Here is a 26,519-nt window from a genome sequence, read left to right as displayed (position 1 = left end):
TAATTTGTTTTATTTGTTTTGTTGTTTTGGAATTATTTGTAGGCCCAGGTAAGCCTGAATAAGCTTCAAAACGTTTGCCTATAGCAATAAGATTTTGGATGCTATTCGAGTCGTCGACAGCCAACAGGTGCCCATATGATGGCAAAATGTTATGTTTAATTATCTGCAGTAAGGTTGTTTCTGATAATTTTGTTGTGAGCCGCGCATTCATAGTTTGCATCTCCAATATGTAAAAATGTAATGACTGGCCTGGTGATTGTCGGTGTTCTCGAATAGTTTTTTCTAAAGTATAATCATTGTCTATCGATGTAAAAAACGATCTGAAAAGATCTTGCAATTCCGACAACGAGGAGACTCCGTCGCGTATGTGCCTATAGTAATCTAAAGCTTTACCGCTTAGTAAATCTGCAAAACATTTGAGCACTTTGCGCTCCGGAGTGTCTCGGCTACGTCTGTAGTCATCAATCCTAAGGAAGAAGTCGGTGACATCTGAGTCACCTGAAAATTTCAAATTCCACGACCGCAAATGGTCCTCGCGCAATACATGCACGATGCGTTCTGTACTGCCTGTAGTCCCCGTCGTAGGGGTTGTAGTGACTGCCCCTGTTAAGGTTGAGTTGGTTTGACGGACAAGGCCCGGAGCCCCCAAATATGGTAAAATAGACTCTAGTGGTTTTGGCGTGGATGGGCCGGGTGGGTGGGCGTCTGCAGCAGCACCCCGCGGTCGTGTATTGACATACGAAGGATTGAATCCTGTTAATTCACGAGTAGTGGTGGGGGGTTTGACTTCCCTCGCACCTGTGTCATGGAATTCGTCCCCTTCCTCGTCCGACATGTCGGTAAGATTGCTGCTTTACTTGTGTCAGGGTGTGCACCTAAGTATTATAAGCTAATAACACTTCGGTAGATATATGAAGTATTGAAGTAAACTACCACTATGCTCTCGACTGGAGCGTGGTAGAAAAAATAATTTGTGGCTAAGCGCTATGCTAACTATTCATAGTGTAGCCTAATAATAATAACAATAAATAATAAATTTGCTACTCTGTCACAAGTAAAGTTACAAATTAAATGATATTGTATTTTTTAAGACCAATAATTGCATTTTAATTAATTTTTAACTGATACTAATTTTATACATTTATCTTATCGCTCTCCCAAGCTCACAGCAACCAGGTTGATATTTAAAACTTTTTTTCGGGCGCCATTGTCGTATATAAAAAATGAAGTTGTTGTTGTATGAGAAATAATAAGGTTTTTAAGATGTCTAAATGATTAATGGAAGTGATGCCCCGGATAAGATCCGCAGTAAAACATTTCACCTTTGGAGTGCAAGGGTCCTCTTGTTACTCTAACCTGGTTAATGGGAACTTGATAGGATATTGAAAAGATAAGACCAAATATATGACATGCAATTTAATACAATTCGCTAACTACTACAATGCACTCCGCTTTAGGGCGGGCGCTGCTCAGAATACAATCGGTTTCTCTAAACTGTCGGCGGTTATGGGATGACACTATAGTAAACCTTAATCTACGATCGCGAGAGGGACGAGACGCGGGGTTTTGGCCAAAACCTGGGATAAAAGTCTAGTGCACTCACGGGTACCGAACGTAGCTATCATCCGCAGGCCCGCTGGTATTTAACGCAGCAGGCGGATCGCTGACGGTGGGCGACGGGCGTTCCTCAAGCTCCGGCTTTGGCAAGCCCGGGCGAGAACAACCCGCGGCGCTCAGGAGTTCCACAAGAAGGACCCGCGCGATGAGACCTTGGGGTCGTCGGACCGCGGCAAGGCTGTCCGACACACGGCTCGCGGGTCAAGGCCGTGCCCTACGGCTTGATGGTGGCGCCAACGAGTCGCGCCTCGGAGTCGACAGGCCACGCAAGTGAAGGGGAGGCCTGTGTGAAGCACCTCGGGATCGCCAGGCGGCACGCAGTCCACAGGCCTTGGAAACTGCGCCCTGCGGTGAAAACCAGCGTCCCCACGACGCTCAGCACATCAGGGAGCGCGCAACGGCGCTCGGAGCAACACGACCGTCGGCCATGCTTGCGCTCGCCGGCGGCACGGAAAGCACTCGGTGGGCTACGCCCTTTTCGCGCACAACACACACACACACGGCGCACTTTACATATATCCCAATCTTCCACCGGCCAGGGCAGGCGGCGGAAGGGGGCGAGGCGGTTTATTTCGATCTTCAATTAGGAACTGTATAAATGCTAGCGTGCCCCAGTACCAACTCCCACATCCATCGTCGATTCTAGAAAAATCCCCAGCCCTCCGTTTCGATCCATATCGACGCATCAAACGTCAAACCAACTTAAACCTTTTCCAAATCATATGACTCTCGAAAAAATATCAATGCTCATTAATACTTGTAATATTTTAAGTGGTTAATAATAGTTACTAATAATTATATTTTTATCGTACGTTTTCTACCTTGTTTCATTCAGAATACCTTCTTTCCGATGCGGTAACTAAACGCATAGTCTACTCTCTGACAGTTCTCCTGTCAAAATTTCAACCTTATTTATGTTTCATAAAAATTCCGAAAATGATTCTAAAATACTAATTAAATTAGGAAGTGACCTATTTGAGCAGTTTAGGTAGACTAGGAGGATCATTTTGATATGCATGAAGCCAGGTTTGGTTCAACAATCTCCGCGCAATCTGGGTGACAAGTTCCGTTCAAGTGGCATACTCTTTAGACTTGTTTCTTCGAAACCAGCTAACCAGGAGGCAGGATATGCCAACCAACCTACAGCTGAGAAGGTACATTATAGTTTTACCTAAGTGTCATACTCTGGTGTATGTTATTTTGTTGGAAATGCGACAGTCATGTTGTACCGGTTATCTTGTATGGAAAAACATGTATTTATCCTAGGCAAATACGTAGCATCGCTACAATATCAAGATCTCAAAAAAACACGCAGTTTCAACCGGAAAAAAGAATGAAATTTGGCATGTATGGGCAAGAAAATATAAGAAGAAGCAACTTGTCAAGTGGGTATATCCCACTTTTGTGTCCCATTTTGCAGTTCTTCATTGTTATTGGAACAACGGTTGAAGCAACGACCGGCGAATAAATTATAATATATATTCTTCATTAAATTCTCTACAATACTAGTTGATTTTAAGGTATGTCGAATTTGTTTGATTACCAACATAAAACTGGAAATAAATACCTCCTTGGTTTTTAGGGCTCCGAACCCAAAGTTGACAAGTGGAACCCTGTTACTAAATGTCCACTGGATAGTCAGTTTGTATGTACCTATATATGTCACAGACCTGTGTCTCTAGAACCATATACCTAACAGACAGACAGCGGAAATTTCTATCGCTATTATGACAAAGAAGTATTTCTTCTGTATTCATAATCATCATATTAATACTTATTACAAGTCTAGACCCAATTTTGTAGCAATCATTTAAAGAAAAGTCACGAGTATACACGTTATTTTCGTCGTAATCAAATAAATATTACCTGTTTGTTTAAGGAAATCTTGCCAAAAAATACACTCGTTATTTTATCGTTTCTTTAATGTTTTACGACGCTTTTGCCGAGGTAAGCAACATTAATACATTATAGATTCGGTGAGTTTATAAAAAAAGTGTTTAAAAATGTTTAAGTAGTTAGTCCATTATAGTTTGGGAAAAAACCATTTTTTTACACATAGTAGATTTCTACACAAACACACACAAACATCATTAGTGTTGCTACCAACTGGTACCATTTTTTTAATTTTATACTATATTTAATTTGATCAATATGAAACTTTGGATAACCAAAATATTTGCAATATTTTGATTGTTTTGTAACTCAATATACCCGTTATTAGATATTTGCTTTGTTGACTAACAACCACAATCAATACGAAGCGTACATGTTCAAACATACTACTACATTACATACTAGGTAGGTAAATAATTCCTGTTGTGTTAATATTACGTAAGTAATGTTCTAAAATCATATTACAAATACATAACATCAGGCTTAAAATTAAGTGCGTAATAATATTATATTATAAATAATATTATATCGGCAAACAACTATAGATGTCTGAAATTTGGAAAGTTCAGGAATCGCTAATAACGAGCAAACACTCTAATTTGAATGATATTAATTTGTCGAATACATTCTAATTTTTTTTTTACATGAGCATTTAACTTTTAATAATGTCTGTATATCGTATATGATACACCAACAACTTTAACAATACCATCGTATCTTTCAAAGTTGAACAGCTGTTAATGTAATCTTCAAACAACACTCACCAGCGAATGTTTGACGCCTCTGCCAGCCTAGCCTAGGTTACAATCGCTATCGCTTCGACAACGAAAAGTATTATGTCTCTCTATCACTCTTCCATATTAGTGTGACAGTGACAGTTGCGTTTCGATCGCTACGGAGCGTAAGCGATTGGCATCTTGGCTACGCGGCCTGTATCCTTTATATGTATAACACGACGTTCAAATTAACTTCTTTATAGTTCGTTTTTTTTAGCATTATAAGGAACTCCACAGAAGCAAGCGTGCAGTTTTTATCAGGCTCTTTAATTGTTAATTATTTGAATTATCTAATGTAGCATGGTCAATACATATAATTTACTTCAAATTATTACCGCTAAAAGTGCCGGATTTGGAACCACAAGCTTACTTCTGCGAAGTTCTTTCTAATGCTAAAAAAACGGACTGTAGACACTAATTCGACGGGTGTAAGTAGAGCAGTTTTAAACCTTTGTGTAACATTGTTTACACATACATATACAATACCCAAATATGTGATCATAATAGTACCCATCGGAATCATAATTTATGATTTCTTATCATAATATTTAGCATCACTTCTAACATAATTCCCTTGAAATACATCAATGTATTATCGGCTATTGTTCAGTTCGTTAAAAGCTTTAGCTTCCATTATGACTTAATGCTCAAAGTTATCGAAGAGATTATCATAATAAAAGCTAGGAAAGATGGCAAAATGTATAAAAGCCTGGTTTTATTATACCGATCGTATACCATAGAGAGATCGCCTATCACGAAAAATTGCTACGGACGTGGAGTACAGATTTATGCCGGTTCAATGCTATACCTGGAAAGCAATCGAACTAAAAGCCCTGGAGTCCGACTATACTTATAGATACTTTGCAATGCCTATTGTCGACTTTTTTAGGCTAAGCGATATCAATCATGTTATTCTGGTATTTAGAATAACAAATTTGTAACGCGATCCGTCTTAGGACATACACGCATGGATATTGTTTGTTATACCTATAAGGGAAGAAAGTTTGTCAGAAGTCTAGTTGTGTTGGCATAATTTTATAACCTACTTACTATTCTTTATTTACTACAGTCAAAGAAAATAAAGTGTATAGAGGGTTATTGTCATAGTGAATTTTGTAGTCAAGATACATTTACTGCCACCTATCGACACAGGATTAATACTTAAAACGAAAATATATAGAGAAATATATATATATATGTTACGGGTAATGTTAGAATATTAGGTTCATTAAACTGATGTTTACCCGGATATAGCTAGTATTACCCAAGCCTTTTGGGTAAAGTCCGAAAATTTTTACAAGATTAATCTGTATTCGGGGATTACCCGTACACACCTGGGTCTATCCAACACAGGCTGGGTATTGACGTAAAGGTTGATTTAATTTTACCCGTACCTACTTACATGCCTAGGTTTAAAATTTAAATAGCCATGTTTTGTATTATTTGTTTACCCTAAATTATTCAGCTAAATAAACGCATTAGCGGGCTTAAACAAAGCCCGTCTGCCAAACTTTTTGACTGATGTCTCATTATGTACGGTACGTCAAGTGATATTGATATATGTATGGCTAAAGCCAACTCAAGTAGCGGCTCGCCCTCAGGCATATAAAAACGCGGTAAAAACCGCACCCCATAAAGCCATAACCTAATGAACAAACCTACAGCGGAAAGGCAGTTCCTCACTGTTATAGCCTATTTATAGATTTGTGGTGGCGTAACATGACCATCAAATACCTATGTCAAACCAGGTTTTTGAAGGGAACACAGAGGAATGTTTTTGTGGTACGAACTTAGGAGTTAAATTGGGAAATATTTCCATGTTACATTTTATTAATAAACCTTAACAACTGTCTTCTTTCTCGTTCCATCCCGAACAGCATGATAACAGTTCTAATAGTTAAAGGTATGTTTCAAATGCTTCTATTTACCTACCACCTCGAGTTTGGTATCATTTCCTGTTAAATCGGGCATAAGGAATTCATTTTTGAGAAATTTAATGTACAGTTTAATAGAAAAAAATAAAAATATTGACGAACAAATCAAAATCGGTTTGCAATTTTTTTATTCAACTATTACAATTGTCAGCCGAAACTACAAATGCTAGAAAGTTGAAATTTGCACACCAGGTTACATTTATAATGTGTACAAGAGATAAGAAGCGATTTTGAAAAATTAAACCCCTAAGAGGGTTAAAAAGGGGATGAAAGTTTGTATGGGGTTCATGTTTTATTTTAAGGTAGGAATTTCAAACTTCGTTAAAAGATATACAGGGTGATTCAGGAGACGTGAGCAGGACTAACACTGCGCATTTCGTAAATTATAAACAACTGTTTCGTATCAGTATTAGTGTGTTTAACGTTAATTTTGTAGTCGTGTTGAAAAAAAAAGTTATTAATTTATTTACGACATGCATGGTCACCCTAAAATTAGAATACCAAACTACCGATATTCTGTGTCAAATTGAATGTCATCACGGTCTGGTTACTTTTGAAAACTCGTATCTCACTAAGTTTGACAGTTCATTTCTTCGTAATCAAAATGCTGTCATTACGGTTAAAGAGGTTTTATGTTTATTAATTAGGTTTTGTAGGGTGACCAAGATTGTAGAGAATTAAATTTGCCCTCACCAAAAAGTTAAAAAATAGCAAAAAATTTGATTGGTTCACCTAAATACTAGGATTTGGATTAGGATTGTGTGTAGGATTAGTCCTGCTCACGTCTCATGAATCACCCTGTATTATTAAAATACAAGAAAAGGTGGCGAAATAGGGGTTGAAGTTTTGTATGGAGATCAAAATTTATTTCGAGTGCTTGAAACTTTTTATATGCGCATATTATTATAAAATAAGAAAAAAACAATCAGCGTTTTTAAAAATTCATCCTCTAAGGGGGTAAAAAAGGAGTTCAAAGTTTGAATCCATTACAAATTACTTTGACTGCCCCTCCCCCCCCCCTCGCCTACCTGCCAGGGGATGGTGGATGTCAACCGGGCTCAATTAGCTTAGCTTTACGTATATTACATCTGTGCTAAGTCAATTCATCCGATACCAAAGTTTGCACCTTATGACACTACTTCCCGTACTATATAATATCAAAGAAATAATGTGAAAGCTACGAGATATTTTGAATTTTAGTTATACCGGTAACGGTCCCTGATTTATGGTGAAAGACCAACATTTTTCCGGTCAGATGGCCTAACTAAGGCTTAGAACGCACTGAGATAAATTTCTTGCGGTTTCAGAACTCCAAAAAGTGTAGCGTACGGCATGCTTCATAAGCGCACGTACGTGCAAGACTGAAACCGAGAAAAATTTATCGCAGTGCGTTTTAAGCCTTAGTGACGATCGTTGATAGAAAACGCTAATAGAAATTAAAATAATGAATATAAAAATGATCACGTGACTTTTCGTACGATGTACAGTCACCAGCAATAATATGTTACTCTTTAAAGGCAGCAATAGTACATTATTGTCGAGGTTCGGAAGTAGCTACTTGCAGGCTGAGGATTCGTTTTAAACGGACGACCTTGGGAGTCCGTTTAATTGAATCCGAAGCCAGCAAGTAGCCTTCCAGCCGAGTCATATATAGTGCTTTTCTCAAAAATGGTGCAAGAAATATAAATATCATAGAAATATTTTACAAAACCCATGTTCTTGCGTATATTTTTTCACAGAAGAAAGCCCTTGCCGCCTTTTTATTTTTTTTAATAAAAAAATAGAAGTGTATTTTTCTGCCGAAAATACGCCAACCTATTTGAGACAACTAAATAGTCGCGGTACTAATCATCTGTTTGGCTGTTTAATGGGCCTGTGCCTTCATTTGATATGGCCAATTTAACTTTTAAAAAGTTTGGAACTCGACAAATAATGGAATTTGTATGCAACATTGCAGTCCTAAAATCGAGACTGCAATGTTTTTAACTTTTTAATTTTTGACTGACCATAAACTCCGCGCTTCGCGACCTATTTTTTAGACGGCAAAGTCAAGTTTGCCGTCCATTTTTGAGAAAAAATATGTGACACGCTCTTATGAGTCTACAAATAAGATCGTGTCAGATATTTTTGCGGCCTTTGATGTGTAACATAAAATTGCAGGTGACTGTACAATAGGGAATATTACATACGCGAAACTCTGTGTTGGGGGCGCCATTACCATAATCCGTCACAATCTGGGGGTCTACCGCGAAACAAAGAAAATGTAAATTTGGTTATCTAACCTGTCTATAGATCACTCTTGTCTTGCATATTCGAGCGATTAAGGGGTAGATCATTAAATTTCGATTTTCGCGTTTCCCGGTAGGTCCTTTGTTAACGAACCGCCTTAATGCATCAATGTCATATTTTATTGTCTGTGAAAACTTGTCAAAAAACAGTTTAAGGTACAGTGTGTATAAGTTACTCTATGGTTTACTAAGCGCTAGTGCTGCACTCTGGCGGCAGAACATTGCAGTAATACCCCCTATTGTCATCTTGGGTAGACCGTCAGCTGTTAACACTGAATTCCAATTTGTTTGTAGGGGATCGTTAACGCTCGTTAGGTAAGTTCCACAGACTAGGAATCCTCTAGTCTAGACCGAGTTTAGAGCAATTATTTCATGCAACCGATGATGCCAAAAATGCGGGGGTGCGCGGGACGAGATGAGCGAAGTCCCGTGCCGTGATTGGTCCGTTCAAAGACACGGACGTCACACATAGACACTTTCGACTCGAACATGGAGTAAAATTACCGTATGCGTGGCAGAGGGGTTAGCGCGACTATGCTAAGTCTGGAGGATGTTTTGTCTGTGGGTAAATTCGGTCGTTAACTAAAATGAAAAAGCATTAAACAAACTACATCATAGTGACAACACGATAGAAACCAATTAAAAGAATACTTGAAGGTTTTAACTGAAGATAATATTTGTGTTTTATGTTTTCCGTAAGCTACAATTTAAGTTTGCAGAAAAGATAACAAAGTGTTTAAATAAGACTTACGTGCAAGAGCCGTTGGTCTGACAAATACATTGATATGTATTTAATTAGGATGTCAGCCAGGAACTACGTAGTAGCAGCTGATATAAGGACTGGGCACTGAAGCCCGATTCAGATAAAAACCCGTTACGGTTTTGGGATACCGCCTTAAAAATCGCTCACGCTTTGATGCACGCTGTGCAAAGTATTACGTAAGATGCGCGCTAATCACCAAGACGATCATCGAGATTTTCGAGATCATAATATCAAAACCTGTTCAAAACATAACAAATTATTAAATTAAATCGATTCTAATTTATTAATGCAGGTTTAGAGGACGGATTAGAAATGTAAATAAATAGAACAGCTAAATAAACAACTTTTGTGTAAGTATTGTTTTGACATTGTTGACTCATCATATTCCTATATAATCAATCCCATCAAAAATATTACATGTTAAAGGGTGCAAGTCTCGCAACGCTTTTACTACCAAAAAGTTTTGAGATGTAATGTGAAACCAAGTCGGTTATTTTAATCAGTGCCAGGGGGTGTTAAAACCGTATCAATAAGATATCTTTTATTTGTAATACATATAATGACTTGGGCACTGCCAGATTTAATTTTAAAGATTAAAAAAAAACTGACGGCCTGATTCGATTTTTTTTTTTTGATTAAACGTCACTTTGACACTGACATAAACGATCCATATCGTATCTTTAGGAAATTTTTGACGTATCTTAAAGTTCGAATCATGCCGAGAGTATTTACCTACAGTTTATATTTACCTTAGATATCGCGGCAGACTATCTGCCGTATTCGAACTTCAAGATATTCACAAGAGACGACACGTACTAGATACATTCTAGATACGTTATAGTTTAGATATCAACTAGTTCTCTTGTGCAGCGCAATTCGGACAACCAATGTCACTTTTACGTTAGATAGAGTAAGATATCTATTAGATGTGAATTGGATCTCTAAGTCATATCCTGTGGAAATCGTTCAAGAGTATCTCCAGAACCGCACAAATGTCAAATTAGACAGGTTAGATCTTAAACATATCGTTATCGTATCTTGGTGATGTCTTAAAGCTATCTCATAGATGTCTATTTCAAAATCCGAATCGGGCCCTATGGGTGAAGTTACATCTATCAGCATCGAATCGCATTTTGTAATACAAAAACGCAATATTGTATGAAGATGCGTCCGCATCAATTCACCCTTCCGCATCGATTCAGCTTCAGCATTAAATGCTTATAAGTATAACTATCCACTTCTCATGCTGAAGAATGCTTATTCAAGATGAAGCATGCGAACGGCTGCTTAAAACTTGCTTAAAACGTGAGATTAGATGATTTCGGATGAGAATAGTTGATTACGCGTGAGACATGACGCTTGCGATTGATAACGGCTGCTTACGAATGAGAAAGGCTGCTTACGCAAAGGAAAGGGGAAGGAGTGCGGGCGGGCGGCCGAACGTGTCATTAATGTCATTATCACAACATGTTCATCTATCAAAGTGCACAAATTCGTTTACTTGCAATAATTTCAATAATTATATTTCACAAATATGGACTAGGACATGCTTCTAGAATACAGACTAGGACAATAACGTTTATAGTTGACCTATCCATAACGGTTTTAAATTTCAACTGCGGCGTCGTGATTGCAGATAGTATGCGATAGCACACGATAGCATGCGGTAGGATACTTTTGCAGATAAAAATATGCCATAGCAGCCTATAGCAGCTGAACACATATAATAGCATACTTTAACATGCGATGCGTATAGTGTGTTTAAAATCATCCAGTTAAATGCGATTCGATGCTGATAGATGTAACTTCACCCTATATCTGTGAATATTTACGGCACGATGTAGATTAGTTTTCTTTACTTCGGCATAATTAAAATAAACGTAGCCGAATTTATGGATACACTTAATTACTGTTTACATAGTTTACGGTCTGAGTCCCAGCAATAATGTACTGCAGTTTCTTAGATACCAAAGATTAGAAAATTAGATTTTGCTTAGATACATAAATACATTCACCGAGTAATTATAACTGTCGGAGTAACATATTGAAGGATTCTTCGTTGGAGCAAACAAGGGAAACGTGAGAAAAGTTCCCATTGTCCGAAATCGTGAGCTTCGATATGATATTGCTAGAGATATTTGGCTGTTAAGGGTGGCAATTAGCAGGCAGAGTTCCTGTGAATCTTTTATATTAAGATTGTATCCAATTGCCCAGTGCTAATTTATTCCCCTAAAAACAAAAAGCCAAGCCAAGAAGACAATGAGAATTTAAAAAAGATATATTTTCGTCGTATGTTTACATTAAAAACCCAAATAATAATAATACCTAAATGTAATACCTAAATTAAGTAAAATAGCCTATAAACAGTATGTAAAAAGAGGAGCCTATTTCTGCCAACAAACTGTTATACAGTTTGGCGGAGGTTGTACCTATCATGTAAGAATATGCTGTTCCGTGAATAAATGATTTTTTTTTTTTTTTATTAAGTGCTACTTTTTTAACATGTTTTCCTTGTTGAAAATCTTTTTTGAATTGAACATTCTGAAACCAATGTTCAATTTTTACTCAAATCTACTACGTTACAAGTTTCTAAGTGGCCTTATACAAACAAATACATACCACTACATACACGTGCAAACAAATACATGTTACCAGATACGAGATCGGCCTTCCTAACTGTCTCAGTACGGTACATTATCAAACTATGGAATGGATATACATGGTGTGGCTGACCATGGGGCTTTAAATCCAGGGCTTGATTTTACTCGCTAAACTGAGCTACTTTTACTATGGGACCAACCCTAAAATCGGGGAAATATTTTAGGCTTTTCCATAGAAAACGTCGACATCTGATCAGCCAAAATGTATGGAAAAGTTATTATGTTTTTATAAGTATGTATAATAAGTTCGAATGCACTAATAAATAATTTTAGAAAAAAGTTGATTGGAAAAGTAAAATTTTTTTTCGGGATTTCGGGGTTGGTGCCATAATAAAAGTTGAGCCCTGGATTTAAAGCCTCATGGTCAGACACACCCTGTATTCCGCGGCCGAGTCATATTTGGAAGAAAATTCTACTGAATCCGCATTGTGTTAGCAGTCACGTTCCGGAGTATGATAAATTGATAATAGATATGTAATATGGTACTTAATTTTAGTACCTAAGCTTTAAAAACGTCAAAACTCGTTACGGTTAACTTTCGATATAAGTATACTGTAGGTAAGAGAGACGGAACCTGGAGTTGTGTTGTGTGTGTTGTGGAGGTCATATTTAGCGTCCATAGAATCAGGATAGCCCCTCAACAGTTGTGTTGTGACTTGTGTAATTAATATTAATGAGGTATAGTATAATATATCCAATGAGTTAAGGTAAATGCAGCCAATTCTGCCATAGGGACAATTCTGTAGCGTTTTTAAACAATATTACACAATTGATAACTTCATCGACACAGCAGCAATCGCTTTTAGTTTCAGCAATCAAAAGCTTATTGTTTTTTCCTACGGTTGAAAATAAAAGAAATATTCGCTTGTATACAGAAATGGTATGGTGGAAATGCCCGAGTTGTTATTATTTATTCCATCGATATTTTTCACTTCGTAAACCTATTATTTTCGTTACTGTTGTGTTGGTATGTACATAAGTTTAACACCACTTGCCTTGAATCCATGTTGAGATAAGAGGTCACGGCGGAGAGCTGGATCGTTGCTGATAACAGGTAGGTCCTTTGTTCTTGCAGCGAGGCCTTTCGCGGCCTACCGTGATAACACTCAACACACACTCAGAGCACTGGCTACGTAGTATTTACACTACGATTAACACCGTTAGACTCGCAACCAAAGTTGACATTGCACAGATTTTTCAACCTTGCCACTTCAGAAAGAAATTATTACTGCAAACTGATTTTATTTATCACTCAGATGTGTGCACTTAAAACACTTAGCGTTTGACGTGTTTATACACTTATAACATTCACTGTTATCATGCTAAATATTGGAAATTTTAATTGCTTATTTTCTAACTAAGCTCACCCAATTTAAAAATAATTAAACCTTTACTAATATTTCGTACCTACATCAACACAAAAGTTGCGAAAAACTTTTCCATCTGCTTTTCTCAGCAGTTGTTTTTAACATGCTAATTTAAGTCTATAAACACAGCTATTGAATTTAAAATAATAACTTAAAATGTCGTTTCGTATGTCGTTTGGGCGGGAGGCGGCTGAAAGTTTTCAGACGCTCGTCGGCGGGTCCGCACAAGCGATGTGCCGCGTGGCTTGGCTAGCCGCGACTGCCGCTACTTGCTTCATAATATTATACCCACCCTTTAGCAAACAACGGTGCTCAGAAAACATTCCTCTACGGGGAAAGTCATTATATTTTTACTCCACGCGAGAGTACAATGAAGGTGTCAGTAAATGCTGCACTTAAAAAGTGTATTTTTTTCTTAAGCATCCGAAGTTTTGTAGAATTGAAAATTATAATAGGGTACATCGCCAATTATTAGCCAGTTTTCAATTACTGGCCACCTATACTAAAATGAATTCTGTGTATAGGTGAATAGAACTCATTTTTGTAAGAGGCGGCCAGTTATTGAACGAGTGGGTTGTGGATAAATTTCAGTTACTGGCCATTTTCCTTATACTGAAAATGAGTTTTATTTATCTGTAAATAGAATTCATTTTTGGAATAGGTGGCCAGTAATTGAAAACTGGCTAATAATTGGATTTTCGTACCTTATATACTAAAATGAACTTTGTTCACCTATAAATAGAAATCAAATTAAGTGGCCAGTAATTGGGGGGTGGCTAGTAATTGGCGATGTACCCTAATATTTAAATGAAAAAAGATTTGGAATGGAAAATGAAGCTAAGTTTAGGCATGAGTTCATTCAGTTTATATGAGTTATAACTATTACCTAATTTTTATCAATTATTATAATTATTTTAATTAGCTGAAGTTTTGGAGGCTTAGACGATATTGTGGTTGATGAACGATCTTTTCATGATTTTGCGGACTCTACGATCGGCCGTCGACAGATTCGAAATAATAGATCAATCATGACCTTATTTCCTTAATTATTCGGTATAGTCCTTCTATCCCTACGCCGACCATAATTTTCACCTTTGCAATATAGGTACCTCCCCCTCCTGCCCTAGGCCTAGGCCTGTTGTTACCTACCTCTATTGTCTTTGTTTATGTTACTGTACATTTATTGTAAACTACAAGTAGGTATGTGAGGTGTGCAATAAAGAGTATTGTACCTAATATTATTAGAAGATTTCCTGGATTTCACCGGGATTTAAAAATTAGTCCCTATAGCCCTAAAATAAATCGGGATCGGTTTTCGAAGAATCAGGTCCCATTTATATAAAGGCAAATAAAATAACAAAGATCCCTATGAATCGAGATGCTCCGGACTCCATTTAGTAGTCAATTAACAAGGGGCATATTAATTATTTACAATAATTGTTTTAACTAAAATAATTGTATAAGAGGAGTGATTTTGTGGGATACCTAGTTTTTGCTTTGACTAATTACAGAACAGCGCAGTCATTAATAAGACCTAAAAGGGTACCTACAGTAATTTTAGCGATACGTACTCGTACGGAATGACAATTAGGTACCGTAAAATGGGGTGAGTTGGGTGAAATTTGACTTTCAAACCTCGATAAAATTTAATTTTTACATGTAAAAACTGAATTTTATTTTGGGTAGTTCCATTTCATAACTTTGACGATAAAGAGGAAAACCCACCTCACCCCGTGCCTCGTATTTGAGGTGAGAGGGTTTTTCATACAAAGGTGATTTTGGAAGATTGTTGGATCGATTTTTTTTAATTATGCGTATTACCTACTATAGCCCCATTTTAAATGGGAATACATTATTTTTGTAGCAGTAGCCTTAAAATACCTTCTCACCCCCCTCTCAAACCTTCTCTCCCCATTCATAACCCAACTCTCCCCGCGAAACCTACTCACCCCGTTTTACGGTATGACAATAATTAAATTTTGTACCTACATCTACATAAAAGGCGCATCCGCTCATTCAATTATTTAATTAATTATTTATTTTATAAACCCTATCGACGATTTCTTACTTGCTTCAATTTTGCGTTACCCACTCTTAAAACACAACAAATCGAAAGTCTGAATGCTTCAATTTACTGCAATGAATTTAAAATGCATTTCTTTGAACTTTTTATGCTGCAGGCTCGTATGCACAGACATACCAATTACCCGAGGAAGCCATACATTATCTGTTAATACAGTAAAGATGTGGATTTCAAACAATTTTATTTACCTTGTTGGTCAGTTATTCTTAAACTGATTTTTGTAACAGTATTGAAGTCATAGTTTATATTTAGCGGTTGCGTTTGAGTTCTAAATGGACAGATAATTATTTGCTCTGTGTATTAGTATATTACAATTGGGATAAGTGCCTATTAGTAGGATTTCGCCGGCTATCTAATTGTTTATGATTTTATGTAAACCTAACATAAAAATACAAAACTATAGAGTGAGATCAATAAAAGTCTGCAGCGATTTTGATAGACCGCGCAGTGAAAGTGTTATTTTAAGCGTCAAACATCTATGAAATTATGACGTATGAGTAAAACTAGTTCCGCGTGGGCTATCAAAATCGCTGCAGACTTTTCTTGGTCTAACATTACTAGTACCTACTTCCTACTAAAAAGTGTTTTAAACGTAAATATATAATAATAAATAGTGATTGGTGAAACGAATATTATATTAAACCTTTTTTAATTTATTTAATAATATGATTAGTGTTATGTTTTTTGATATTTGTATTTTTTATATTCAAATGTTTTATAAGTGTCATTGTTAGTCATAGTCATAGTCATAGTCATTTATTTGATAAAACCGGTTTACATGTCAAAGATAATAATTATAATGATTCCCAACAGATTACAGTATTGTAAAATGATTGAGTTAACATTAGATCACAATATGATAAAAATAAAATATTAGTAAAAATGTACAATTATACAACCATAATTAGTCACTTCACGGATTCATCCGAATAAATTATAACACATACCCAATAACAGTACCTACTATTGAAGTCAGTACCGAAGTAATAAATAAATAATCACACTTAAAAAGGATGTTGGTATATGGACTAACTGTCTTTATACATTAAAAAATCATCATAGCTATAGAACGAGCGCTCAATAAGCCAGTGTTTTAGACGGCACTTAAACCTATGCAGACTTGTGGCCTCAGTAACAATGCTTGGTAACTTGTTGTAGACCGTGGGGCCCATAACGTGAGTTAACTTGGACGACTTCACAAGTTTGCGGCTAATACCTACAAGCTTGTTAGCGTTTCGCGTATTGTACTCGTGTACCATTGCGTTCGTTTTGTAGGATGTAAGGTGTTCACGCACATACACTGCAACCTGCATTATTACTACTGCGGGTAATGTGAGAATGCCCAGTTTTGTGAACAGTTGCTTTGCCGGAGTATCTAGCGGTACTCGTGAGATGGTTCGTATGGCGCGTTTCTGGAGGCGAAAAACTCTTTCCCACTCGGCACAGCGTCCCCAGAGTTCCGCCCCGTACTGTATTAGGGAGTGAACTGTAGCAAAATAACACGCGCGGGCCACCTCCGAAGTCACAGACCCGACTACTCTACTAAGGGCAAAGCACGCGCTTGCTACTCTGCTGCACAGTTTGTCTACATGCCGATCCCACTTCAAGCCCGAGTCTATCTCAAAACCCAGAAAAGCTGTAGCAGTGGTTTGTTCCAGCAGCGTTCCATCAATTTCAACAGCCAGCGGCGCTGCTTGGCGACCAGATAAATTAAATTGCATGAAGTGCGTTTTCTTAAGGTTGAGAGCTAAGCCATTGGTTCTGAACCAATAAGCAAGCTGCGCCGCTGCCTCGTTCAACGCCTTCTCAACGCCATCTCCATTCGGAGCAGTAACAATCGCAGCAACGTCATCAGCATACATTAGTACCTCACCGGCTTTTATGGCATCAGGCAGGTCGTTTAAAAGCAGTGAAAAGAGCAAATTTGAAACTGATGATCCCTGCGCCACGCCCATACGTCCTCCCTGTGGATCAGACCTCACTTTCCCACCATCACTAACCACAACTTGTGTCCTATTTTGAAGTAGGCTTGAGAAAAGGGACAATGATGTATCGAGGATGCCGTAATGGCGCAGCTTACCTATGAGCACTGCATGGTCGGCAACATCAAAAGCCTTTGAGAGGTCACAACACAAGACTGCGACCTCCTGCTGACTCTCTCTAGCTGCTACAATACGCCGTATCAGTTCACGGGATAGCGACGTGGTGGATCTGCCCTCACGGTACGCATACTGTCTGTCGGATAGACTATTTGTTGATTTTAGTTAGTTATCTTTATGATCTCACTGTGTAAACGTGTACTTATTCAATTACTATTTCTATAATATTCCACGGATTTCACTACAAAGTTATTCAGCATTACGATGTTTGTTTTTAGGGTTCCGTACCCAAAAGGTAAAACGGGACCCTATTACTAAGACTTCGCTATCCGTCCGTCCGTCTGTCACCAGGCTGTATCTCACGAACCGTGATAGATAGACAGTTGAAATTTTCACAGATATGATGTATTTCTGTTGCCGCTATAACAACAAATACTAAAAACAGAATAAAATAAAGATTTAAGTGGGGCTCCCATACAGCAAACGTGATTTTTGACCGAAGTTAAGCAACGTCGGGCGGGGTCAGTACTTGGATGGGTGACCGTTTTTTTTTTGCCTTTTTTTGCATTTTGGTACGGAACCCTTCGTGCGCGAGTCCGACTCGCACATGCCCGGATTTTTATTGATTTCAGTAAAAAGTTGCGAGGAAGTAAATAACACAATTTGTAGCCTTCAGTAAGTTCCTCAAATGCACAGTGAATACTGATTTTTCCACACCGAGCTCTGGCAATGAATAAATCAATAAAACGATGCCGCCGAATTCACTAAATAAAATGTTTAATTCACTTCTGCAAATGAAGGGATTTTGGGTGAAAATATAGGTCATGTTTGTTTTGATGTTAACACATCGGACATGCCATGAGTTTAACCACAGAATAGATAACAGCAGGCGTATTATGGATGGCTTTATCCACGTTTATCCACGTGATAAAATAACTGTCACTTTTTAACACCGCGGGCTGGAAAGTGACGGATACCGTTTTATCACGCTTCTTCTACTCTCGTGTCGACGTTCCTCTAAAACTCTAAACCACGGCGCGCTCATTCTTTCTTCCGTGCTCTAAACAGTGGATGGCCAGAAAGCAGCGGTGCTGACAGCCCTGGCAGTCGCGTCTCTCAGGTCACGTAGACAAAAACGACCATCATATCGTTGCAGAAGGCGCTAATAATAAATAGTAATACGACAAATATTTCTGTGGTAGAGCTGTTGGACGGTGGGCCTCGGGGGCAATGGTAGGTAAGTAATCTCTCACCTCAAGTAATTGCTTACCGGTGCTGCCAATGTCCTGTCGTGCAGTACATGCAACAGTCCCCGTAACTATCTAGGCAGAGGGCCTATAATGATGGCCGGTTTCCACTAACTAAATCCTAACATATCAGTATCACTTTGATTTTGAGGTCAATCGTTTTAGCATAATGTATATTATATTCTAGATTTATAGATTACGCTTTAAAAAATGCAATTCAACATTTTTTTTTATTGCAAATTTTGAAAATAGTTATGTCAATAACACACTAAAAAATCATGGAGAATGGAAAATATTTAGAAGTGGAGAAATGTTTTCTCTTTTTGTATTGACGAGTAGGTACGTGCTATACTTCCTTCTTAAAACGAGAATTCAATAAAGCGTAATAAAGTTAACACAAAGCGATGCAATTCAAATTTCATTCAACTGAGATGAATGAGAGAACGGTCGATTAAATGCCATTTCCCGGAACTTCAGTTCAGAAATTGAAAGCCGTTCGATGTAGCATTCAACTTCTGACGATCGGAGAACTTTTGATCTCTATAATCAAATTGGCTTGTAGAGCTATTTCTTCGCACTAATTGCTGAGTTACACTTTTTACAGCGATTTGACAACGTGCCTCAAATAGTGCTACCGACGCATAAGGGCTGATTTAGACGGCGCGCGACCTTGCATGCGATTTTAGTTACATTGCGGACTGTTGGTTACGTTCAATTCAACCGATCGATCAAAACCCGCAATGTAATGAAACTCGCGTGCGAGTTCTCGCATCGTCTACATGGGCCCTAAAGGTTACATTAAGATGGCACCGGCAACAGCGTTGCTGTTGCACTGTTACTGCTGCAGCACTTACAGGGGCGATAACGACACTGTAAATTTCCTTGATATTACGTTGCTGTCGTTGCTGAATTACTGTGGCGATAAGAACGTTGGATCTGTCACTCATTTTTACAGTGATATCGAAAGCTCAACCCAGCAGCAATAAAATGTAGGAATGTGAAAACGCGTCACAAAAGTGAAAATGCCCTGACACATTTTGAACATTCGAGTAAGTAAAACGGCATCATAACGAATCAGACTACACGTCAGAATTCACTAATAGCTGAACAAAGAAAGACATGACGTTGACGTGGGACAATTAGACTTGTATAGCAGACAATGGAATAGGTAAAAAACTTAGCTAACGCCCCTGTTGACTGTGTAAGTGTTCGAATAGACGTTCCATTATTGAAATTTGTAATATAACGTACGGTCACAGAATAAATAATAGTACTAGATACAGAAGACCCACTGTCTAACAAAACGCGCCTGTCACGATCAGCACAGATATGGCCGCCAGGGGGCGACAGCGCCACGCGCGGCTTATGGCAAACCCCAAAATTGGGGTCGAACGGATGTACTTTTAGCTACCTGCAGCAAAGCGACGAAATCGCGGAGTGAGCCACGCCTGGTACGGTTAGCAAACTAATTGTTTGGTTATCTCATAAATTATAATATTATTCTTGATCACTAACGATTCTATGATGATAAAATATCATAGAGTCAGACCAAGAAAAGTCTGCAGCGGATTTGATAGCCGACGCAGTTCAAATGTTATTGAAACGTCCAAACTTCTATGAAATTATGACGTATAAATATCACTTGCACTGCGTGGGCTATCAATTCCGCTGCAGACTTTTCTTGGTCCGACTTTAGTAGTTGTCGATTTCGAGTAGGTAATTGTCTTTGATGAATGAATTCAAATTAATATGACACCATATCCTGGACGACATAAAGTCGACGACTTCTGCACGTAAAAAGAGTATTGTGTAGTTTGTACAATTAAATAAATACATCCATTATTTGTAGGTTTTTTTACTTTTTAGGTACTTTTAGTTAATTAGTTTAATTCTTTTTTTTGTCTATATTATTTTGCTTGTATTTAACTTTAGTTTTTAATTAGTTTTATGTTTAGATTACGTAGTGTATTTTTAATTGTAATAAATATTATCATGACGAAAAAAAAAAACCATAAATAAATCCCGAAAGTCACGCATTACAGTTGTCAAGTTCAATCAAGAGAGATATCTTATATTAAATATTTATATTATTTATTATGTTAATGCATTTTATGCAAACTGTACACGTACACACGCAAGTAGGGCTTCAGTAAAGTTTTTACCTATAAACGTGAACTGTTATACAGCTCTCAATTTGGAAAAGTATTAGAGGGTGGCAGATTATTGGCGCGCTGTTTCATCCATCACTATGAATGCTAACTGTACATTGCTTTTGATATCTATCATGAGTTGAGCAACTTCTAGCGCCACTTGCACCGTCATACTAACCCGGGATTAACCGGTTAAACCGTTAACCAAGTGTCAGATTTTACTGGTAACCATGGTATCCCCGGGTTAGTGAATAGTGCAAGTGGCCCTTAGCGTATTATAATACGGTTACTTTAACCTGAAAAGAGGGCTCAACCTCGGAATAAGAAGTTATAAGCTGGAAACTCAATGCAAACTGATCACTTCTAGTACGCCATACTGAAGCTCTATACAAGTCTCCAGCTTCTTATCTCTCATTCCGAGGTGAAACCCTTTAACATGATAGGTTACATGTAATGGTTATAGTATCCCATCCTCGTCGCCAGTGAGGTAAAGGCAAGTACTTAAGTGAAACAACCGGCTCTGATAGATGCTCGTTTATTACTTATTACCATACATCGTTATCGCGGGAGCAAATATAAATTTATTAAAGAAGTGGTAAAACAGACTGCCCGTTTAGTAAAAACAGACCTTTCTGCCTACACATTATAAGCCTCCAAGAAGTTCATCATACATAGCACGAAGTTTTTGTTGCATAATGTTCATAAATCTTGCTTTACACTCTGTTAGTAAATAATGACCCGGAATCGACATATCAAATAAATATTCATGATTTATTTTGTACAACATTATTTAATTTTTGTTGATCTTAAGTGATTTTCGTAATATACGACATAAATTTTCTCTATGTTTTCTACTCTTAATCTGCGGCGTCGTGCAGTAAATATCCATTTTAATTGGCTAAATGATCTTTCGACTGCTACTGTTGTAATGGGTGCGTTTTTAAAACGACGGAAGTAATCAAATGTAGAACGATATATCGTTGAATCTAGTACTATCTCCTTCTCCGATATCAGTTCACACATTTTTTTCATAACTTCATATCCGGCATTTTTCTGCAAAACCACTTTGAACTTTTTTAAAATCTGTTTTCCATCTTTATTCAAAATTAATTTGGATATATGTTTGTATGTATTTTGTACTATGGTCAAACTTTCACTAAGAGATAGATTTTGGCACTGCAGTTTATTTATAGCATCTGGTATTACTTGCAGATACTTTGCTATGAAATTTACATCTTTTCGAACTTTTGCACTGAGTAAAGATTTTTTTGCTTTGACGATGCACTGTGCGTCTGAATTACGAAATGTGTCTATAACGCTTTTTATTTCATCAAAATACTTGTTGTAGTAAGTGGTAGCCTCGATCCATGTTCCCCAGCGAATAATTGTTGGGTTTGGAGGCAAAGGAATTCCATTAAACATTTCTCTTAATGCTTTTACTCTTTTCGGAGATTTGCGAAATACTTTCTTTACATTTGAAATTAATAGGTTAACTTCTGGAAAAAGAACACGAACTTGATCGGCAACTCTGTTAAGAGCATGGGCTAAACATGTAACATGGACAATGTTCGGAAAAAGTGTTTTCAAATTTCTGCCAGCTTTCAACATATACCCCACACCATCAGTCAATAACAACAACACCTTGTCATGCTTATTGTGACCAGGGCCCCACAAATCATCCAGGGCATTTTTTACAGTATTATCAGGGCAGTTATCGCGGGAGCAAATACGATTTGACAATACTGAAAGATTATAAAAAACAGTCAAAAACAGAAATGACATTCGTATAGAGAAACGTTTATACCTACGACCTTAAAATGTATAATTATTTTATTGAATATCAATGCTATCTTACCTCCATACTTGACTTGATTGGTACTTAAAAAGATTACCTATTAGGTACGCAACCTTATCAGTCAATTTAGACATTTGTCAATCTTGACTGATCTTTATTTGTAACAACATAATCAAATAGAAGTTGCCTTTAAAATGCCTCGAAGGAAAATAACATGTGATGAATTTGTGGGGTTGTTTATACAGGATTATCCTGAGCTAGAGGCTCGCGATACAAATCTATTTTGCTCGAAGTGCAATATTAGTTTTTGTAAAACTAAATCTTCCGTGAAACGTCATTTTAACTCTGAAAGACACACTTCTCTCAAAAAAGATTTTAGGTTGGAACTGACAAAATTTCTAGTAAGCTGTAACATACCGTGGTCTCAAATAGAGAACCCTGTATTTAAAAATTTCATTGAAGATTGTGTATCTGGAAAATTTGAAAAAACTGTTCAGGTCCCTTCAGTATGTTTGCTGAGGCAGACTTGCGTGAATGAATTATACGACAAAGAGATGGATATAATTAGAGACGAATTAAAAGACGCGTATATATATGTAAGTGTTGATGAAACCACAGATGCTATAGGTCGTCAAATCGCTAACGTTATAGTAGGTGCTATGCTTGAAGATGATGTTGGAACTCCACACGTGCTGTCAAGCAAATGTTTAAATGAAACGAACAATATCAGTATAACTAATACTGTAAAAAAATGCCCTGGATGATTTGTGGGGCCCTGGTCACAATAAGCATGACAAGGTGTTGTTGTTATTGACTGATGGTGTGGGGTATATGTTGAAAGCTGGCAGAAATTTGAAAACACTTTTTCCGAACATTGTCCATGTTACATGTTTAGCCCATGCTCTTAACAGAGTTGCCGATCAAGTTCGTGTTCTTTTTCCAGAAGTTAACCTATTAATTTCAAATGTAAAGAAAGTATTTCGCAAATCTCCGAAAAGAGTAAAAGCATTAAGAGAAATGTTTAATGGAATTCCTTTGCCTCCAAACCCAACAATTATTCGCTGGGGAACATGGATCGAGGCTACCACTTACTACAACAAGTATTTTGATGAAATAAAAAGCGTTATAGACACATTTCGTAATTCAGACGCACAGTGCATCGTCAAAGCAAAAAAATCTTTACTCAGTGCAAAAGTTCGAAAAGATGTAAATTTCATAGCAAAGTATCTGCAAGTAATACCAGATGCTATAAATAAACTGCAGTGCCAAAATCTATCTCTTAGTGAAAGTTTGACCATAGTACAAAATACATACAAACATATATCCAAATTAATTTTGAATAAAGATGGAAAACAGATTTTAAAAAAGTTCAAAGTGGTTTTGCAGAAAAATGCCGGATATGAAGTTATGAAAAAAATGTGTGAACTGATATCGGAGAAGGAGATAGTACTAGATTCAACGATATATCGTTCTACATTTGATTACTTCCGTCGTTTTAAAAACGCACCCATTACAACAGTAGCAGTCGAAAGATCATTTAGCCAATTAAAATGGATATTTACTGCACGACGCCGCAGATTAAGAGTAGAAAACATAGAGAAAATTTATGTCGTATATTACGAAAATCACTTAAGATCAACAAAAATTAAATAATGTTGTACAAAATAAATCATGAATATTTATTTGATATGTCGATTCCGGGTCATTATTTACTAACAGAGTGTAAAGCAAGATTTATGAACATTATGCAACAAAAACTTCGTGCTATGTATGATGAACTTCTTGGAGGCTTATAATGTGTAGGCAGAAAGGTCTGTTTTTACTAAACGGGCAGTCTGTTTTACCACTTCTTTAATAAATTTATATTTGCTCCCGCGATAACGATGTATGCTTATTACTAGTATTTGTACATTACACGTAGTCGCTCCTGTGAGTGCGGACGCACACATGCAAATACCACAGAAATTTGACAAAGCGTTCTTTAAGGTAATTCTATAGTAATATAATATACCTACTTTTATAAGTATTGACATTTGTATTTTTGTTTTTTGTTTTGTTTTGACGTAGTATTATTTTCTTTATTTGTCTTTAATCTCAGCTAAGGTTTTTTAACAGTATCCAGGATATGAAAGTAAAACACAAAACAATACTAAATATAAACCCATTATAAAAGGGGCAGAGCCTTATTTTTGATTTAGTGTGTAAGTATACTTTTAATTACATTTTTATTGTATTTTTTTATACTAAAGATATTGAAGTATAATTGTCGACGATTCGGTTGCCAAACAAGGCCCCCCACCCCCCGCCTATTCGGCTGTCTGCTGAGTGGCGGACGTCATCCATTTGTTTAATTGGGTAATTGTACATCAATAGATTGTAGATGGCGTTATATAATATAGAGCTGCAATTTAACAAAAAAACTCAACTAGGGAAATTATTACGAGAGAGATTGCGCGTTCAGTAAATTGATGACTGAATTCGTCAGGTTAGTAGTTAGTTTGTCTTTAGTGTTTTGTTGTTAAAAGAGTTTTCATGTAAGGCATATGCATGTCGTATGCATGGTCATCGTAGGTTTCACATTTCGTCATATCGTAGGTTGCACTTATAAAAGTATGAAATTTTGAAAGTAGGCGAGCTTAATTTTTTCGACGCCGTGCCAAACACAAAAGCTGTCACTCGGAGGCCACGTCACCGAAGTGCCAAAACTGAAATTGAACTTATACACGTAGGTCTATGTTGCTCTATGGTCTTTGACCGATTAATCCATCTTTGGCGTTGGACATTGGCGTCCAAAAGGTTAAGAACAGGGCCTACTTTGGTGCAATAAGCTTACATACATGCCACTTAGACCTACAATTAACGAAAATAGCTCCACCAATAAAACGGTATAAAAGTACTTACCGACACGCAAGCAAAAACTACCTAGAAAAACAAAGGCCTTATTTAAATGTCGAACAGATAACAAATAACGCTAAAACTAAAAGCATTTTCACTAAAGCAGCTGCTCCCAATAACAACGTACTATCCTTGGTATTTCTAAGTTGAACCTAAGCATCTTAAAACTTTTAATTGATTGAATGGCTCTAGTTTGAGATTTCTTACTTAGAATAAAATTTGCTAAGAAGATTTAAGTATTGAACAGGGACACTATATTACTATTACGAAAGAGGAATCTTTTTCTCAGGCTCATAATTTTTTTGTGTTTTCAGTGAATAAGTGAAGATAAACTTTGTATCTTTAACAACTTAGGCAAAAGCAAAATGCCCAATTTTAAATAAGCCACTTCCTGGTTATATATTCATTATGGCAAGCATTATTTTTTATTTTGATATCAACCACAGATATATTTACAATATTAATAACAAACTTAGAATAAAAAGTAGCCTAAACTTAAAACTACCTACAAAACTAAAACTAATACCTAAGCATTAGGTAGGTACATATCTCTATTAGTATTTTTTCTTTAAATATAACAAATATTACATAGATCGAATTAAAACAATCGTTTCAAGCTGAATGAATAGGAATAGGTAGATAAAATAACAAGTAGGTAACCTCTTATATGTTTTGGAATAGATAAACTGCCGTATTCGAACTTCAAGATATTCACAAGAGACGACACGTACTAGATCCATTCTAGATACGTTATAGTTTAGATATCAACTAGTTCACTTTTGCAGCGCAATTCGGGCAACCAATGTCACTTTTACGCTAGATAAGTAAGATATCTATTAGATGTGAATTGGATCTCTAAGTCATATCCTGTGGAAATCGTTCAAGAGTATCTCCAGAATCGCGCAAATGTCAAATTTGACAGGTTAGATCTTAAACATATCGTTATCGTATC

At 37.0% G+C, this 26,519-nt stretch overlaps 1 protein-coding gene across 1 annotated transcript in view; it reads right to left on the bottom strand.

Moving 5' to 3' along the window:
• Positions 1–17,243, bottom strand: part of LOC134666233 (RYamide receptor-like) — a 64,309-nt gene extending 47,066 nt beyond the window's left edge. The window contains exon 1 of the mRNA XM_063523384.1: positions 16,984–17,243. Within this exon, the coding sequence (XP_063379454.1) occupies positions 16,984–17,243 (260 nt within the window). The remainder of the gene's footprint in view (positions 1–16,983) is intronic.
• Positions 17,244–26,519: the final 9,276 nt, after the last annotated feature.

This window comes from Cydia fagiglandana, chromosome 7 (genome assembly GCF_963556715.1).
Source record: "Cydia fagiglandana chromosome 7, ilCydFagi1.1, whole genome shotgun sequence".
NCBI classification, from domain to species: domain Eukaryota; kingdom Metazoa; phylum Arthropoda; class Insecta; order Lepidoptera; family Tortricidae; genus Cydia; species Cydia fagiglandana.
The sequence above is the reverse complement of the archived record's forward strand: the minus strand, read 5'-3'. Positions and strand labels throughout refer to the sequence as shown.